Source organism: Pongo abelii, chromosome 13, assembly GCF_028885655.2.
Source record: "Pongo abelii isolate AG06213 chromosome 13, NHGRI_mPonAbe1-v2.0_pri, whole genome shotgun sequence".
In the NCBI taxonomy this organism is placed as follows: domain Eukaryota; kingdom Metazoa; phylum Chordata; class Mammalia; order Primates; family Hominidae; genus Pongo; species Pongo abelii.
In genome coordinates this window covers 40,012,609-40,033,032 of record NC_071998.2, presented here as the reverse complement: position 1 = coordinate 40,033,032, position 20,424 = coordinate 40,012,609, and the positions used below count along the sequence as shown (strand labels likewise).

The 20,424-nt window shown below is 39.5% G+C and overlaps 1 protein-coding gene across 5 annotated transcripts in view; it reads left to right on the top strand.

Annotated features, from left to right (window-relative positions):
- The window catches only part of ADAMTSL1 (ADAMTS like 1), a 1,026,435-nt gene that overhangs the window by 252,786 nt on the left and 753,225 nt on the right, over positions 1-20,424 (top strand). For all 5 annotated transcript variants that reach the window (XM_054521046.2, XM_054521045.2, XM_063713990.1 and 2 more), the window contains exon 2: positions 441-560. In XM_054521046.2, the coding sequence (XP_054377021.2) occupies positions 441-560 (120 nt within the window). The remainder of the gene's footprint in view (positions 1-440; positions 561-20,424) is intronic.

Here is a 20,424-nt window from a genome sequence, read left to right as displayed (position 1 = left end):
CAGGCTTTTCTTATGTGGTAAATATTTAACAGGACATGAGGACCCATCTAGGTGCTGGGATCTATTGGACTAAGGATAGATCCCTGTGGGTCCAAGACACATATGAGTTCAGATCCATGGATAGCCCAATGGGATGAGTCTAGGAGCCTGACCATATTGGACCTGGCCACAGAGATAACCTATAATCACTGGAGTTTGAGATTGTACACCCATCAGTGAATAGGCACCAACTTAGCAGGGGATGTTCCTGGCATCCATTGGAGGAGCCACATACCAGAATGTTCTAGTGGTTCTCGCATTAGTATGTATTTGCGTGCATTGTTTTTGATTGCTCTAATCAGCCTTGAAATGAATCCAAGAGCTTTCTGCAACTAATCGCACAGTGCCCAATCCCTCCAGGCTCTGTCTGAAGGCTTAATTCAGCTACCTTATCTCTCTAGGTATGCGGAGACCAAAGCCAAGGGGCTGTTTTCCTGCGGGAATTTACACTGATTCGAAGAGAGAGCCTCCATGAAGATTTCCTGTCTGACCTCTTGAATAGTCACAAAACTGAAGACTCGGTACAGTGTCGCTTCTTCTACTTATTCACAGAAAACACTGAGGTTCAATGGCTGATTCTGACTTGTGGTGGTGGTTTTTAGCAAATCTGAAGAGGTTTGGATGGTATTTTCTCATATCTGTGAGGGGAGGGGGAGGCAAAGTGTAGGGCAGTGGACAGACTGTATAGGGCAACTTTCTGACTTTTCCTGGGTCTGGCAAGATTTAAACATTTTACTCAAGCGTTAAAGTTTGTTTGGGGCAGCATGTGGAGGATTCACATAAAGACACTGATGTTTTGCCAGCGAGTCTGAATATGAAATGGTAAGAATTTAAATGAGTGAAGGAAAAAGGAGATTTATATGTAAAGCCCAGATTGTTTTACGGGTCAGTGGAAATTCCACTATCTTCCAATCCTGGCTTCTTTGTAGATATTCTTACTTCAAAGTGCTAGTGATATTTGTTTCATGAAAGTTTGTTTCTCTGGTGGTGGTTTTAGGGGAAAAAAGTCTAGAAAATGAGCTCTCATATGAAAACAATAGTACAGTTGACTGGAGATGTCAAGATTACAGGCTTTTCTCTGCTTGCAAATCAAACTGTGGTTTGTAATTTGGACTTCTTCGTGAGAACTGGACAGACAACTTATGAAAGTTCTAAATGTGGTTCTGTATAGTGATGACCTTATGCTCAGAAGTATTCATATTGGAATTAGAGGATGCCGTGTATACAAGCTAGTAGGTTTCTTATCCAACGTAAAAGGGTAGGATCGCAGAAAATAACATCTTAGAATACCCCCAAAACAAACATACAAGTGACTTTATTTCTACCTTCTTTACCCTACCTCTTGACTGCCCTCTCCCAGGAGCGTATCTTTTGCATATTGTGTCACATGCGTTTCTTTCAGACACTGAGTAAATTGGCTGTCTTCATTGCCATTCACAAGGCACTTCTTATTGCTTTTGTCATTTATAATTTTTTCGTGATGAGCATTCACATCTTTCTCAAAGCATATGGCCCAGTGTGAGCAAGAATGGTGGTGGAGGCTCCCAATGGTACTATAATACATTTTCATATAGTTCATATATTGGTTTTTTTTTCTCAGTAAGCCTGAATATGCAGAGCCTAACTTTTAAATTTTCCATGTTTGTTTACAGCTTTCTTTGTGATCTACTGTGGACCTACACATTGTCACCTAAGTTTTATTTTTCCTTCTTATGAAAAATATCTTGCAATTATATCTTAATTTTGTCCCATTTGCTGTTATGTGAAATCTGAAATATTTTAGCTCATATTGAGTTTGGTTTATGCAAAGTCCTGGCAAGTGCTGCTATGTAGATACTACATGAAAACTTCATAAACAAGTCTAATTATTATATCATTTATGCCATAAAGGAAATTGAATAATATGAACTAATTATGGACATAATGGAATTGTCACAGTAGTTCCACTGAAACCAATTTTTGTTACTTGGTAAGCATCGAAGGGTGTCATAAACATTATTATTACTACCTAATATTACATTGATTTCCATTAAAATGAAAACTGTACATGCTGTTGAATTTCCTCAAAGGTAATTTATAATTACCTTTTAATAATTATAATTAGCTTACTCATAGTAATTGAGTCGGTGGAGGCATTTTACCTGTTTTACCTGAAAGAGGAATTACCTACCAACACAAGTAGTCACTCCACAAAGCTGGAGTTTTAAAAGAAAAAGAGGGGGAAAAAAGAAAATTTCAAAGCTTCTCAACTACCAGAAGCTACTTCAGTCTCCCAATAAGTGTGTGAAATTCTAATAATTTCTGTGGAAGGTGTGTCTCCATACGTGAGAGCTTCATTTGGCCCACAGATAGAAAACTTTGAAAGTGTAACTTCATTTCCTAAATCAACATTAGAAGATGAATCGCTGTAATCTCTGTTTGACTAGGGGAAGAGTTCAAACATGAGTTGCTACTCGTATTAGTAACCAGAAAGGTGGAATTCCCTTTCTTGCCCCTTATTTATGAGTTTCTGTCTTATTGGGAGGAGGCTCTTCTGCAGAATGGGAAAATCAGCAAGAAACCTTCCTGGTATAGGTGACAAGAATCACTTGACAAAAGCAAGTAGGTGAGAGATGAAAAATGGTTGAGCAGCATACTCTGTTTGTACAAACCTATCTGATTTTAAGTATGTCTTCCCTAGTATCCCAAAGACATTTATGCACATGTTTCACCTCCCCTACCAGATTAGCAGCTCTGCTCCTTGAAGACAGGACCTCTGTTGATTCTCAGGTCCCTAGGATTTAGCCCAGCACTTGCTTGTGATAAATGCTCATTTGTGTTGAGGGTTTAATCACAAATGAATAGAGAAGAGTCATGGTGAGAAAACCCACCATGCCTATCCTCTATTGCCTTGTTGTTAACATTTTATATTGAAAACACTGAGAATTCCATCACAGAATATGCATGAAAAGGGCCTTATAAATGCGAACATCCTTCTAAATGCAAAGCATTCTTGTTAAAATGATATGAATGACTTCAGTTTTTAATGAGGTGATAAAAAAATATTTGGGATTATCTGTCACGACGTCTCTTCAAGCCAGTATATAGGTTTATCATAAGTAATGTAAATTCAGGGATGTTTGCCAACTGGAAATTGCTAGTTGTGGAAGTAACAAATGTATCCCAGCACATAGAGCATTTTGGACAGAATTAGCATTAACTCTAGGAAACACCATGTTTCACTCCAGGTGAAAGTATTGCTATTCTAAGGGCTTTAACGTTTCTTCTCTCACACCCTTTCTTTACTAAAAATTCTTCCAGAAAAGTTTCTTTCAAAAATGTAAATAATGTTTGAAAACCAGAACAGCCTGCCTTATTTGTGGCACTCTTTAACCTAAAAAATTAATTTATTTTGACCAAAATAAGTGGTCATTTTGACCTTTCAGTGACACTTTATCAATCCCTTCTCAACAAGGACCTATTGGCGTGAATTAACTTTTGCACTGCATTAGAAAGACTTTCTAGCTAGCTTCCTCTCAGAGGGCTAATTTCATTCTCTGCACTTTGAGAAGATATTTAAGTGAGCCATTTGTCCAGAAGCCACAGCAGGCAACTAAACTTCCAATCATTGCCTGAAATTCTGCAAGTATGTGATTTGCATTGTTTGCAGAGAAGAAACAAGATGTTTGTCAAAGGCTTTTATTCGTTATTGAAATAGTCAAGAAACAGATCATGTTGATTTTGATTGTGAGCTGGATACAAAAACAGGATGATAATTAACAAAATTCATTAAAGAATGAGGTTTTCTTCAGTATGTAATTAGTGTACACTTCATTTGCCTGTAGCTTTGTGGTAAACACAGTGGTTATTGAAGCCACTATTGTACCTTGGTATAAAAGAGAAGTTATTTAAATATTTATACCAATTGAGGGGTTGAGTGTTCCTTTGAATGACTGGTAAAATAGAGGTGTCTTTTGTGGAATGGAGGTGAGCTTTCAGAAGAAGATCTTCAGAAATGCCTGCCTTTAATCACAGTGTGTAAAGAGTTTGTTTTTTAGGGGAAGTCATTAATTTGCTGAAAATCAACTGAAATAAAAAAATGCAATTTACTAAAAATGATTCTGCTTTAAAGTAAATTATATTTTCTCTGTTAGTTGGCTGCAAGGCAGGTAACTGGTGTGGGGCAGTATTATTTCTACAAACTGAAAAATTCACTCAACCAATACATACATTCTCAAGTAAAACGGAATATAACTATTTCCATGTATTCTTGAGCAGCTCACCAACCTCCTTCCCACTCCTGTCAATAGAAACGAAATATTAGAATGTAAGTGCTAGTACATGAAGATAATTTAATTTGCTTAATTATATTTCTAAACTGGCTACTATTTTAGAATATTTAGTGGACATAAATACAAAGAAAGTAGCAATGTGTCAGGAACATTTGAATTACTTTTCATGCGCGTCTGTGTGAAGAGACCACCAAACAGGCTTTGTGTGAGCAACATGGCTGTTTATTTCACCTGGGTGCAGGTGGGCTGAGTCCAAAAAGGGAGTCAGCGAAGGGAGATAAGGGTGGGGCCGTTTTATAGAATTTCCGTAGGTAAAGGAAAATTACAGTCAAAGGGAGTTTGTTCCCTGGCGGGCAGGAGTGGGGGTTGCAAGGTGCTCAGTGGGGGTGCTTTTTGAGCCAGGATGAGCTAGGAAAAGGACTTTCTTTCACAAGGTAATGTCATCACTTAAGGCAAGGACCGGCCATTTACACTTCTTTTGTGGTGGAATGTCATCAGTTAAGGTGGGGCAGGGCATATTCACTTCTTTTGTGATTCTTCAGTTACTTCAGGCCATCTGGGCATAAAAGTGCAGGTCACAGAGGATGCGATGGCTTGGCTTGGGCTCAGAGGCCTGACATTCCTGCCTTCTTATATTAATAAGAAAAATAAAACAAAATAGTGTTGAAGTGTTGGGGCGGCGAAAATTTTTTTGGGGGTGGTATAGAGAGAGAATGGGCGATGTTTCTCAGGGCTGCTTCAAGCGGGATTAGGGGCGGCGTGGGAACCTAGAGTAGGAGAGATTAAGCTGAAGGGAGGTTTTGTGGTAAGGGGTGATATTGTGGGGTTGTTAGAAGAAACATTTGTTGTGTAGAATTATTGTTGATGGCCTGGATACGGTTTTGTATGAATTGAAAAACTAAATGGAATAAGAGGAGAAAAACAGGTATAAAAGGTCTAAGAATTGGGAGGACCTAGGACATCTGATTAGAGAATGCCTAAGGAGATTCAGTATAGTCCTGCCAGCAAAGATTATTTATTTACTTCAAGAGTTAAGAGTGGCAGTTTGGGGATAGCACCAGGAGATATCAGCTGTGATGGCTTGGAGAAACAGTGTAAACCGGCAGTGTAAACAAGAGCAGGGCATGTATGAGTAGTTGAGAACGGTGAATAGGAGTATGACTGGACAGAAGATAGTAGGGATGACAAGTTTTTTGGGGCACAGTCTAAGTTGGTCCGGTGTCTGGAATGAGACTGGGGCCTAATAAAAAGGAGCTCAAATGGGCTGTACCTTGTAGCATTCCGAGGACAGGCCTGAATTCTGAGAAGCGAAAGTGGTAAAAGTATCGTCCAGTCCTTTTTAGGTTGGTGGCTGAGCTGGGCGAGGTGTGTTTTTAAAAGACCTTTAGTCCGTTCTACTTTTCTTGAAGACGGAGGACCCTAAGGGATATAAAGGTTTCACTGGATACTAAGAGCCTGAAAAACTGCTTGGCTGATTTGACTAATAAAGGCTGGTCTGTTATCAGACTGTATAGAGGTGGGAAGGCTAAACTGAGGAATTATGTCTGACAGAAGGGAAGAAATGACTGCGGTGGCCTTCTCAGACCTTGTAGGAAAGGCCTTTACTTATTCAGTGAAAGTGTCTATTTAGACTAAGAGGTATTTTAGTTTCCTGACTCGGGGCATGTTGAGTAAAGCTAATTTGCCAGTCCTGGGTGGGGGCAAATCCTTGAGCTTGATGTGTAGGGAAGGGAGGGGGCCTGAATAATCCCTGAGGAATAGTAGAATAGCAGATGGAACACTGAGAAGTTATTTCCTTGAGGATAGATTTCCACGATGGAAAGGAAATGAGAGGTTCTGAGAGGCGGGCTAGTGGCTTGTACTATAGCATAGCCTGCCTTTGCTGGTTATGGCCATCAATTAGACCTAGTGGATTAGGCCTAGTGGAACCGCCATCAATAAATCAAGCGTTATCAGGGTGAGGAACAGAAGGAAATATGGGGAAATGGGGTGAATATCAGGTGGATCAGAGGGATACAGTCATGGGGGTCAGGTGTGGTATCAGGAATAATGTGGGAGGCCAGACTGAAGTCCGGGCCAGGAACAATGGTAATTGTGGGACTTAACAAAGAGTGAGTATAGCTGAAGGAGCCGGGGAGCAGAAAGTATATGCGTCAGGTATGGGGAAGAAAATACATTTTGGAAGTTATGAGAAATGTAGAGAGTGAGTCGAGCATAGTTTGTGATCTTTAGGGCCTCTAAAAGTATTAAAGCAATGGCAGCCGCTGCACGCAGACATGAGGGCTAGGCTAAAATAGTAAGGTCAAGTTGTTTGGACAGAAAGGCTACAGGGTGCGGTCCTGGCTCTTGTGTAAGAATTCTGACTGCACTAACCATGCCTAGGAAGGAAAGGAGTTGTTGTTTTGTAAGGGATTGAGGTTTGGGAGATTAATTGGACATGATCAGTAGGGAAAGCACGTGTGTTTTTATGAGAATTATGCCGAGATAGGTAACAGATGAGGATGAAATTTGGGCTTGACTGAAGTAATGGGGGCTGTCTGTGAAGCCTTGCGGCAGTACAGCCCAGGTAATTTGCTGAGCCTAATGGGTGTCAGGGTCAGTCCAAGTGAAAGCGAAGAGAGGCTGGGATGATGGGTGCAAAGGAATAGTAAAGAAAGCATGTTTGAGATCCAGAACAGAATAATGGCTAGTAGAGGGAGGTACTGAGGACAGGAGAGTATATGGGTTTGGCACCATGGGGTGGATAGGCAAAACAATTTGGTTGATAAGGCCAGATTCTGAACTAACTTGTAAGCCTTGTCTGGTTTTAGGACAGGTAAAATGGGGGAATGGTAAGGAGAGTTTATAGGCTTTAGAAGCCCATGCTGTAGCAGGCGAGTGATAACAGGCTTTAATCCTTTTAAAGCGTGCTGTGGGATGGGATATTGGCGTTGAGCAGGGTAAGGGTGATTAGGTTTTAATGGGATGGTAATGGGCATGTGATCAGTTGCCAGGGAAGGAGTAGGGATTTCCTATACTTGTGGGTTAAGGTGGGGGGATATGAGAGGAAGACGCGAAGGAGGCTTTGGGTTGGGGAGAAGGGCGGCAATGAGATGTGGCTGTAGTCCAGGAATAGTCAGGGAAGCAGATAATTTGGTTAAAATATCTCGGCCTAATAAGGGAACTGGGCAGGTGGGGATAACTAAAAGGAGTGCTTAAAAGAGTATTGTCTAAGTTGGCACCAGAGTTGGGGCGTTTTAAGAGGTTTAGAAGCCTGGCCGTCAATACCCACAACAGTTATGGAGGCAAGGGAAACAGGCCCTTGAAAAGAAGGTAATGTGGAGTGGGTGGCCTCCGTATTGATTAAGAAGGGGACGGGCTTACCTTCCACTGTGAGAGTTACCTGAAGCTCGGCGTCTGTGATAGTTTAGGGGGCTTCCGAAGCGATTGGGCAGTGTCATTCTTCAGCCACTAAGCCGAGAAGATCTGGGAAGGAGTCAGTCAGAGAGCCTTGGGCCAGAGTTCCAGGGGCTCTGGGAGTGGCTGCCACGTGAGTTGAACAGTCCAGTTTTCAGTGGGGTCCCACACAGATGGGATGCGGCTTAGGAGGAATCCCGGGTTGTGGGCATTCCTTGGCCCAGTGGCCAGATTTCCGGCACGTGTAGCAAGCTCCTGTGGGAGGAGGTTCTGGAGGAACGCCTGGCCGCTGCAGTTCAGGCATTTGGAAGTTCTTGTGTGCTGGAGATGCAGCTGCGGTTTGTCTCACAGTGGAGGCAAGGAATTGCAACTTTTTTCTATTATTGTACACCTTGAAGGCGAGGTTAATTAAATCCTGTTGTGGGGTTTGAGGTCCAGATTCTAATTTTTGGAGTTTTATTTAATGTCGGGAGCAGATTGGGTAATAAAATGTATATTGAGAATAAGATGGCCTTTTGACCTTTTAGGGTCTAGGGCTGTAAAGCGTCTCAGGGTTGCTGCCAAACGAGCCATGAACTGGACTGGATTTTTATATTTGATGAAAAAGAGCCTAAACGCTATCTGATTTGGGATAAAGAAAAATGAGCATTAACCTTGACTATGCCTTTAGCTCCAGCCACCTTTTTAAGAGTAAATTGCTGGGCAGGTGTGGGAGGGCTAGTCACAGAACGAAACTGTAAGCCAGACCAGGTGTGAGGAGGGGTGGCGATAAAAAGATTGCAGGGTGGAGGAGCGGAGGCTGAGGAAGAATTGGGACCTAGCTTTGGCTGGCGAGGAGGGGAGAGGTCAGATGGGTCTGTAGAAAAGGAAGGTTAGAAAGACTCAGCGACGCTTGGGGTTGGGACTGAGGGGACAGGCGGGAGGGAAAGAAGGAAGATTTGGGACGAGTTGCACTGGGCACAGAGACTAGGAAGGGACTGATGTGTAAAAGAATGCCTGGATGTCAGGCACCCCAGACCATTTACCCATTTTACGACAAGAATTATTTAGATCTCGTAGGATGGAAAAATTGAAAGTGCCGTTTTTCCGGCTATTTGGAACTACTGTCGAGTTTGTACTGGGGTCAAGCGACATTGCAGAAGAAAATAAGGCATTTAGGTTTTAGGTCAGGTGTGAGTTGAAGAGGTTTTAAGTTTTTGAGAACACAGGCTAAGGGAGAAGGAGGAATGGAAGGTGGAAGCTTGCCCATAGTAAAGGAGGCAAGCCCAGAGAAAAGAATAGAGACACGGAGAAGGGGTGGGGGGTTTCTTGCCCTCCAGAAAAGCAGAGAAAGGGTTGGGACATGGAAATAAGGGATTGGGGCACAGAGATAAGAGGTCAGGGTGCGGAAATAAGGGATTAGGGCACAGAGATAAGAGGTTGGGGTGCAGAAATAAGCGACTGGGGGGTTCTTGCCCCCTAGGAAAGCGGGACTTGCTGCTAAGGGTGAAGGAGAAGGGGTTGAGGGGTACTTGCCCCAAAAGGTGCAATTCCTTGCCTCCACTGTGAGACAAACCCCAGCCACATCTCCAGCACACAAGAACTTCCAAATGCCTGAACCGCAGAGGCCAGGCGTTCCTCCAGAACCTCCTCCCACAGGAGCTTGCTACACGTGCCGGAAATAAGCGACTGGGGGGGGTTCTTGCCCTCTAGGAAAGCAGGACTTGCCGCTAACGGTGAAGGAGAAGGGGTTGAGGGGTACTTGCCCTTGCCCTAGGAAAGCGGGACTTGCTGCTAAGGGTGAAGGAGAAGGGGTTGAGGGGTACTTGCCCTTGCCCTAGGAAAGCGGGACTTGCTGCTAAGGGTGAAGGAGAAGGGGTTTAGGGGTACTTGCCCCTTCCCCAGAAAAGCGGTACTTGCCGCTAAGGGTGAAGGAGAAGGGGTTGAGGGGTAATTGCCCCTGCCCTAGGAAAGCGGGACTTGCCGCTAAGGGTGAAGGAGAAGGGGTTGAGGGGTACTTGCCCCTCTCCTAGAAAAGCAGAGAAGGGGTAGAGACAAGGAGAGAAGGGGTTGGTGTACTTGCACCTTTCTTAGAAAAGCGGGACTTGCCGCTAAGGGTGAAGGACGAAGGCAGGCGTCCTTGCATGGTCTGACACCCTTGAAACGTGGGTGTACAATCAGAGAGGTGTCCTTGCAATGATTAAACACTAAGAGAAGGCTGCCTTCCCAGTCTGTGACCGCCACCAGAGTTTTGGGTCCACGGATAAAACGTGTCTCTTTTGTCTTTACTAGAAAATGAAAGGAATTGAAATTAAGACAAGTGAGAGTTTGAAGTGTGGCGCCAAGATTGAAAGGAGAAAGAGGTTGAGGGATAGGGAGAAGAGACGGTGGAGAAGAGAGTAAAAAGAGGCCGCTTACCAGATTTGAAATTGGTGAGATGTTTCTTGGGCTGGTCGGTCTGAGGACCTGAGGTCGTAGGTGGATCTTTCTCACGGAGCAAAGAGCAGGAGGATGGGGGATTGATCTCTTAAGGGAGGTCCTCCGATCCCAGGTTTGGGCACCAAATTTCATGCACGTCCATGTGAAGAGACCACCAAACAGGTTTTGTGTGAGCAACGTGGCTGTTTATTTCACCTGGGTGCAGGTGGGCTGAGTCTGAAAAGAGAGTCAGTGAAGGGAGATAAGAGTGGGGCCGTTTTATAGGATTTCCGTAGGTAAAGGAAAATTACAGTCAAAAGGAGTTTGTTCTCTGGCAGGCAGGAGTAGGGGTCGCAAGGTGCTCAGTAAGGGTGCTTTTTGAGCCAGGATGAGCTAGGAAAAGGACTTTCACAAGGTAATGTCATCACTTAAGGCAAGGACCGGCCATTTACACTTCTTTTGTGGTGGAATGTCATCAGTTAAGGTGGGGCAGGGCATATTCACTTCTTTTGTGATTCTTCAGTTACTTCAGGCCATCTGGGCATGTACGTGAAAGTCACAGAGGATGCGATGGCTTGGCTTAGGCTCAGAGGCCTGACATTACTGAAGAATGACTCACTCTTCATTAGCATCTTCCCACCTGAATTCATTCAGCACATTCCTGACAGAAGGTTTAGGAACAAATGTGATCTAATTGCTTCCTCCATAACTGTGGAATAAAGAGAAGAATGAACTAACATTTAATTGCAAACGTACACAAGCTCTAAATTGCCTGTAACTTCATAAAGCTTTATTGATTAGTGACCATTAAATTTTTTCTTAACTAGTTTTTTTTTTTTTTTAATACTTTAAGTTTTAGGGTACATGTGCACAACATGCAGGTTTGTTACATATGTATACATGTGCCATGTTGGTGTGCTGCACCCATTAACTCGTCATTTAGCATAAGGTATATCTCCTAATGCTATCCCTCACCCCTACCCCCACCCCACAACAGGCCCTGGTGTGTGATGTTCCCCTTCCTGTGTCCATCTGTTCTCATTGTTCAATTCCCACCTATGAGTGAGAACATGCGGTGTTTGGTTTTTTGTCCTTGCAATAGTTTGCTGAGAATGATGGTTTCCAGCTTCATCCATGTCTCTACAAAGGATATGAAGTCATCATTTTTTATGACTGCATAGTATTCCATGGTGTATATGTGCCACATTTTCTTAATCCAGTCTATCATTGTTGGACATTTGGGTTGGTTCCAAGTCTTTGCTATTGTGAATAGTGCCACAATAAACATACGTGTGCATGTGTCTTTATAGCAGCATGATTTATAGTCCTTTGGGTATATACCCAGTAATGGGATGGCTGGGTCAAATGGTATTTCTAATTCTAGATCCCTGAGGAATCGCCACACTGACTTCCACAATGGTTGAACTAGTTTACAGTCCCACCAACAGTGTAAAAGTGTTCCTATTTCTCCACATCCTCTCCAGCACCTGCTGTTTCCTGACTTTTTAATGATCGCCATTCTAACTGGTGTGAGATGGTATCTCATTGTGGTTTTGATTTGCATTTCTCTGATGGCCAGTGATGATGAGCATTTTTTCATGTGTCTTTTGGCTGCATAAATGTCTTCTTTTGAGAAGTGTCTGTTCATATCCTTTGCCCACTTTTTGATAGTGTTGTTTGTTTTTTTCTTGTAAATTTGTTGGAGTTTATTGTAGATTGTGGATATTAGCCCTTTGTCAGATGAGTAGGTTGCAAAAATTTTCTCCCATTCTGTAGATTGCCTGTTCACTCTGATGGTAGTTTCTTTTGCTGTGCAGAAGCTCTTGAGTTTAATTAGATCCCATTTGTCAATTTTGGCTTTTGTTGCCATTGCTTTTGGTGTTTTAGACATGAAGTCCTTGCCCATGCCTATGTCCTGAATGGTAATGCCTAGGTTTTCTTCTAGGGTTTTTATGGTTTTAGGTCTATCATGTAAGTGTTTAATCCATCTTGAATTGATTTTTGTATAAGGTGTAAGGAAGGGATCCAGTTTCAGCTTTCTACATATGGCTAGCCAGTTTTCCCAGCACCATTTATTAAATAGGGAATCCTTTCCCCATTGCTTGTTTTTGTCAGGTTTGTCAAAGATCAGATAGTTGTAGATATGTGGCATTATTTCTGAGGGCTCTGTTCTGTTCCATTGGTCTATATCTCTATTTTGGTACCAGTACCATGCTGTTTTGGTGACTGTAGCCTTGTAGTATAGTTTGAAGTCAGGTGGCGTGATGCCTCCAGCTTTGTTCTTTTGGCTTAGGATTGACTTGGCAATGCGGACTCTTTTTTGGTTCCATATGAAGTTTAAAGTAGTTTTTTCCAATTCTGTGAAGAAAGTCATTGGTAGCTTGATGGGGATGGCATTGAATCTATAAATTACCTTGGGCAGTATGGCCATTTTCACGGTATTGATTCTTCCTACCCATGAGCATGGAATGTTCTTCCATTTGTTTGTATCCTCTTTTATTTCATTGAGCAGTGGTTTGTAGTTCTCTTAACTAGTTTTATGCAAAGGAGAATAGTGCAGTGATTTTGGAAGGGTCAGATGTTTTAAAAAGGTAAGTCATTCCAATTTAATGTTTGGTTTTTTGGAATGTTCACAACTATAACTTGATTTGGCTACCAAAATTCTACCTTGGGCAAATACAGGGAGAAAAGAAGCATAGATTTGGTTACAGCACATTTGCTACTTTGAGTTATATGATATTACAAAGAAAAAATCAGAACATCCTACATAGTTTGTAAAATCTGTTACACTGTGGGGTTTTTAACTGTTATTATTTGCCTGTATTTTACAAGACTTACCTAATGTATTATGTCTCTACCAGTAACGAACTATATATATAAAAAACCCTTTAAGTTTTGCACATAAATATTTCATATAACTTCACATTTTCTGATTTTACTTTGTATTCTAAACTAATACTCTAAATCATTTCTACATTTTTATGGAAAGGAAAAAGGAAGCTGGGGAAGGCTGGATATGCACCAAACACTTTACTAAGGGATGTATGTGTATTTCTCAGAACAACCTGAGGTAGAAAGTAAATATCTCCATTTTGCAATATGGAGCTATTTAATGAAAAATGGAATAAATATCTTGAAGAAATATAATTTTAGAAAGACACCACTTACAGTAGTAACAAAACTATAAAAACAAGTCTGAAAGAGGTACAAAATGGAGTATTAATGAATAACTCAAAGATATAAAGTTAATTAAGACCACATTATTTACTTGTGTACACATGAAGCCTATGGAACCAATAATTAATTTCATCTCAGAAAGGCAAAACAGATTTAAATAAGAGAAAGGGAAAAGAGGAAAGAGAAAAAGCCGGATTATTTTAAATAGCAAACAGTCTTCATTTTTTATTGTTTGAGATAGTGAACTACTGGTTAGCAGGCAGCTCTCAGAAAGGCCAGCCCATGCTGTGCCCTGGAGAGAATGGATGGGTCCCATACAGATTCTCTAGGAGAGCTGGATATCTAACTGTGGTGGATACATGACAGGCTTTCTCTCTACTGTTATCATGAGGTTTCTGTGTTAGTGTTTCTATTTCATTATACCAGGAATACATCATCAACCTTATCAAAATTCCTCAGGATAGAATTATAAATTCTTACGGAAAGATTACGGGATCTAATAAATGGAGAGATATAAAATGTTCATGAATTGGAAGTCTTAATGTCATGAGGATGCCAATTTCCCCACAAATTAATCCACATATCTAGTATAACCAGAATGATTTTGAAGAAGAAAAGGATGAGTGTTGCTCTATTTGTTACAAAGCTATCAGAATTAAAACAGTGTGATATTAGAACGTAGATAGACAAATAGAACAACAGAGATAAGTAAAGAACCTATAAATAGACACATATAAAAAAGAACTTGGTATATCACAGATGTGCTGTCAGAAATAATTGATAAATGATGTAATAAATGGTTACCTAAAAACAAATTTCAGACAGATTAAAAGTCTAAATGTGAAAAGCATGACCTTAAAACTTAAAAATGAACTTGTGTAAGAATTTACTTAACTAGGACATAAAAAGCGCAACCTGTAAAAGAAAATATTGATACTTTAAATTATATTAACATTTTAATGGCATAGAAATTTAATATGCTTAAAAATTCCATAAACAAGGTAAACGGACAAGACACAAGCTGGAAGGTATTTTTTGCAATGTACATAACTGGCAAAAAAATATGTAATATATGAAGAACTCTTAGATTTTGGATATTAGCCCTTTGTCAGATGGACAGATTGCAAATTTTTCTCCCATTCTATAGGTTGTCTCTTCACTGTGATGATAGTTTCTTTTGCTGTGCAGAAGCTCTTCAGTTTAATCAGATCCCATTTGTCTATTTTGGCTTTTGTTGCCATTGCTTTTGGTGTTTTAGTCATGAAGTCTTTGCCTATGCCTATGTCCTGAATGGTATTACCTAGGTTTTCTTCTAGGGTTTTTATGGTTTTAGGTCTTACATTTAAGTCTTTAATCCATCTTGAGTTAATTTTTGTATAAGGTGTAAGGAAGGGATCCAGTTTCAGCTTTCTACATATGGCTAGCCAATTTTCCCAACACCATTTATTAAATAGGGAATCCTTTCCCCATTGCTTGTTTTTTTCAGGTTTGCCAAAGATCAGATGGTTGTAGATGTGGAAACCATCATTCACACCTAACTAACATAAGAACAGAAAACCAAAGACCACATGTTCTCACTCATAAGTGGGAGCTGAGCAACGAGAACACATGGACACAGGAGAACATCACACATGGGGGCTTGTCAGGGGGTGGGGGGCTGGGGAGCGATAGCATTAGGAGAAATACTTAATGTAGATGACAGGTTGATGGGTACAGCAAGCAACCATGGCACGTGTATACCTATGTAGCAAACCTGCACGTTCTACACATGTACCCCAGAACTTAAAGTATATATATAAAAAGAACTCCTAGAGATCATTCTTAAAAAGATGAACAGCCCAATAGAAAAAAATGAATCAATAGAAGGAGACATGGATGGCTAATACACATGAAAGAGGTTCTCAGCCTTACTCATCATAAGGGATTTACAAATTAAAATAACAGAAATAGCATTTTGTACTCATCAGATGGGCAACAAATTGAAAGAACCAACAAAGGCATTTGTCAGTGAGAAAGTAAGGTTTTGAGAAGCACTCCTATACTGCTGGTGGGAGCATAAATTGGTATAACCACTTTAAAGAGCAGCTTGGCAATGTCTATAAAGTTGAATATATTCATGTCCTAAATCCCAGCAGTTTCACTTGAAAAATCTACCTTAGAGAAGCCCTTACACTTACATTCAATTAAGTATTGAATGTTATAGCCTAAAAGTGAAAGAAAATCATGAATATCCATCAGAAGGTAAATGGGAGAATAACGTATGGCTTATTTATACAATAAACACTATATAAATAACAGATCTACATGTATTAAAATAGATAGATTTCAAAAATAAAATATTCAGGGGGAAGGGATACCATTTTACAATATGGTATCATTTGTTGCCATTTTAATGTTACATAAATCTTTATTAGATTTCATTTAGAAAAAATATATATAAAGACAGAGGTGCGAAAAATATGCTTCAACTTTAGGGTGTTCGCTAACCTCTTTAGGCAGAGGAGGACAGATAATTGGGTTGGGATGCCATGCATAGTACACTTTAGCCCTATCTATAATATGTTACTGATTTTTTAAAAAAGATAATATAAAATGTTTCTATTTGTTTAAATGGCTAGTGGTTGCACACATATTTGCTTCATTATTTCAGTGTGCTTTAATGACTGAGATATTTTACATTGCATGTATAATAAAAACTTGGGATAATATCTGGCAAATAGAACAAAATAAATGGTAACTGTTTTTATTAGCAGTGGTTGAACTGGAAAATCACTGAAACATAAAGTGACAAAGCTCAGTGCCCAAGATTTAATATATTTTTGCCTCACGGTGTAATTAAGCAATAGTCAAAAGTATGATAGCAGAACCCAACATCATGGGGCCTCCTATGAGTTCATGAACTGTGCCTCTAGTAAATAATGTCAGGATGATGAATCTCAGTACTGAAGGAGAGGGACTATTTTTTTACACTTGACCTTTGGAATTAACGAAAACCATTATCTTTTAAGGGAAAAATAATTCTTTTTTCTTTATCAAGTTCTAATTTCCTTACAGCTTACATAGCCCCTATCTTTTATTTATGAGATGTCCTGCATTTGCTAGGATTCTGCCATTTATTCCAAACAACAAATAGATACCAAGATTAATTATCTAAAAGACATTGGAAGTAATAAAATGTGAAGCATTAAAAGCCCCAACACTAATGCAGACAGATTTTTAGGATCAAACAACCTCTCAAATATAGAGTAAAATTCGGTTTAAAAAATGTTAACATTTAGTTAGAAATATATAAATAACGTGTGAATTTTATTACTCTTTTGGGGGGCATTTTCACGTTTCATATTGTGAGGCCCTTCCGAAAGAGAACTTTGTCAATAATCGTGAAATTTCGGTATTACAGAAATTCTTGCTAGGCATGAACTCCAACTTTTTTTCTTTAGGTTAATATTCAAATTCCTGAGATAGTCACCACTTAGAGTTAATGTTAAACAAACTAGAACACTCTGAAACGAATTATGAATATCACATATCTTTAGTATAGTTATAAATGTAAGGAGATGGATATTTGCTGCTTAACTTCAGAACTGTCTTAATAAGCATAAGCATAAGACTTAAATTATACCTCAGAAAACCACTTGAGGCACCAAAGAATAATTTATTGCTTCCCTGTACTAAATGTCCTTAATATAAAGAGCAAATTCACCTTATGGAAAGGCAACTATCTTCCCAAGGAGTCCCTTAGTTGTTTGTAAGGTAATGCTGAAGCTATCAACCTGTGCGTTGAGTTTAAATGCCTATCCTAAATAGACCATTTATGACTTAGTCATGTGTAGAGGCACCATCCATCAGTAGTTGAAGGCAGCTGAAAAGGAGTGGTTGGGGATTCTTCTAGTGGTTGAACAAGGTCATTTGGCATCAGAGGTCTGCACAGAGGGGTGCTGAGTAGAACTGGAGTGGTCAGACAGCCTTCTGGAATCATATGATCAAAAGTCAGATATGTGATACCTAAATTTAAGAAAATATGAGAAGATGCTTCAGGCTGTGAGCAGTGACAAAATGTCCTTTTGATGCAGCACACCCTCTCCTAGAATTTTAAAATTTTCTAATATGGATAGACATGACTTTTTTTTAGTTTTTAGAGTTAGTGCTATTTCAGAGTAGGTAGAAATTTGCATCTTTAAACTAAGATTGTAATCGGGCTGACAAACTGAAGTAAAACACTAACAAGACATTATTTAAAGAATAATATTAAGTGATGCAATTTCTAAATGTTCATTTTAAATTTGTATCCTGTTTTCCCTGGTTGTTGATGGTAATTTTTAAGTAAGAGAACAATGTCATAATTTTGTTAAATTTAAAAAATGGTAGCGTTATTACCCAGTGGAAAGTCTGGGAAAGGAGAACAATTTAGTTTTTTGTGCGTGTTATTAAGTTCAGTTTCAACTTGATGTTGACAAGGAAGAAAATGAATATTAAAATAATTAAAGATCTATATTGTTTAAACATATAAATGTTTCTTTTGCTAAGAGAAAATATCTGTATCTATAATTAAATTTTAACACCAACATTGAAAATATGGGATTTGATATCAAGGTGTCATTTATAGAGCTTAAAACCTGAGGAGGGGTTGTGTTGTTGGGTTGAAGCTTCATTTCCAACTGGGTGTGAGACTTTAGGCAAGTCATAGAACTCTTTAAACCTTGTCTTCTTGACCTTTAAAATAAACATGTTCTGGATGATCTTGAACCCTAAGATATTGTGTTTCAAATTTGATATTTAATGGAAACTTTAAATCCTTAGAGTTCTTCCTAGTAGACTCACCTTCCTTCCCAGTTCTCCACAAACGGCAACTGGCTGGCCATCCGTTCTGCATACACTGTGCATTTATCAACATAATATTGCTAACGATTAATATGCACATTGCTCTTTACACAGTGGATACTTATATGTCAAAGCTAATTATGTGTTTTTGGAATGTCATATTCCTGAAACATAATTTAACATCAAAACACCTTAGTCTGATTCCTACTTAACTCTAACCTTGCTTCTGACAATATCCATTTAGAACTTCTTAGCTTCAACTCGCTGAGACTACTTTTTGTTTCATATATTATCAGTTCAGTGCTTTGCTCACAGGACCTCTTCTGCCTGGAATGTCTTCCTTCCGTCCTCTCTAGACTTTCCTTTCTTAACTCAATCCAAGTCCTACCTGCTCCAGGAAGCCGGCTCTCATTCTGGCCCTCAGGGTGGGCTTGTCTCTCCAAAGTCCTATGGGTCTCACTATCTTTGCTCATGGAACCAGCCAGTGGTATGCCTCCTCAGGCTGCCTGGAAGACCCTACACAGATATGGAGAATCCTTGACTCAGGCTGAGGGGCAGTCTAGTACCAGGCTCTTAATCTTCAGAGATGGAAGACCAAGAAGGGAATTTTAGTCCAAGTCTGGGAAAAGAAGAAGGTATATTGAGATTTCAGAGGGTAGGATTCAGGGAAGGGGCTAAGAAGAGAGAATGCAAAAAAAAAAAAAAAAAAAAAAGGCAAACAAAGGTTTGGCTAGAGGTGCAGTTGGGCACAAGGCAATTAAAAAATTCACACTAGGAAATAAGTCTGTGGTCTTGTTTCAAGAATGTTGTCAATTTGTTGTAGCATGCTGCTGGAGACTGAAACCCTCCTATTTTGCAGCTTTACTTATCTTTTTATACATATAGATCATTTGCCCTAGCGTATTTTTAAGCAAGGAATATGTTTGACAATACTTTGTTTTTCCAGCACATGGAACAGAATCTTAAGCAGGGTAAAAATAATAACATAGTAACAACAATAGTAATAATAATTAAAATGTGAACAGTAGTAATGAGAGTATATATCATTTATTGATGCCATAGTGATAATAACTATATTAATAACAATATTGGTAACAATAATAATAATTATAGTTATTGACTATCATGATAGTAACTATCATTTATTACCCTCTTCTGTATCACGTGCTGCCTTAAGCACTTTGCATACATATCTTCATTAATCTTAGAGAGAGGGTAACATTTCCCTCTCGTAATGGAAGAAGAAATGAAAAACAGTTTTTCCAGGGTCAAAAAGATCTGTTACTTAAATTGTTAAAATGATGCAATTTAAAGAATACAGGAATTCAACTTAACAACCATTTACTGAGCATCAACTGTACTCAGCACCATAGTATAGGTACTAATGGGGATATAAAAATGAGTTAAGTAGTCTATACTCTCTAGGAGTTCAGAATGTTAACATTTTAATTCTAACTGTTGCGATATTTTGTTTTTAGGTCAGTTCACTGGGATAATGGCAAAGTACTTAGATTACGGTATCATTAATTCAGGATATCTCATCCTCTTAATAGGAAAATCTTCAGAAACAGCACTTGATTTTTTTTAAAGAAGTCTTAAACTCAGTTACATATGAAGCAGGTTCAAAGGAGCTGATGAGCACAGAAAATTTCAGGTAGACATTATTATAGTTTGCAATTATATTCCCACATAGGGCTATTGCTTTGCACCCTCAATTGCCTTTTAATGGATTTGAGCATTGACATATGTACGTTTAGATGGTTTCCTGACTCCATTTAGAAAGTACAATTTAGTAAATTGGTTTGAATGTAGGACCAGTTACCACTGCTGTCCAGTGTACCAAGTTTCTATAGGGACTATTCATCTTTATGTATTACATATGCCCCGAAGAATGAATGAATGCATATGTGGAGAATGTGTATAGGAAGCTAAGTAAGTTGTTGAAAACTATGATGTTCTGTGCTGGACACCAATCTGGTATAATTGTTATTAATAGTAGAAGAAATTCGCCTTAGTTTTTTGTGTACCTTAACTTCCTGGCAATTAATAATGCATGGCTAAAATGCTGCGTCATTTAATATTAAGTCCATTGTATGTGCCTGAAACTTCCCCAGACAGTGGTGTAAAAATAGACATTTGTTTTTTCCTTATGTAAAAGAAACTTTCCAGAGATAGAAATGTCAGGACCAGTATGATCAAAGGTGCTAGGGACACAGCTTATTCTACTTTCCTTCTAAGTCATCCACGCCTCCCATTTGCAAGGATACTTGGTGATCCAAAATGACACCAGAGCTCCAGTCATTGCACCTATATTCCAGCCAGT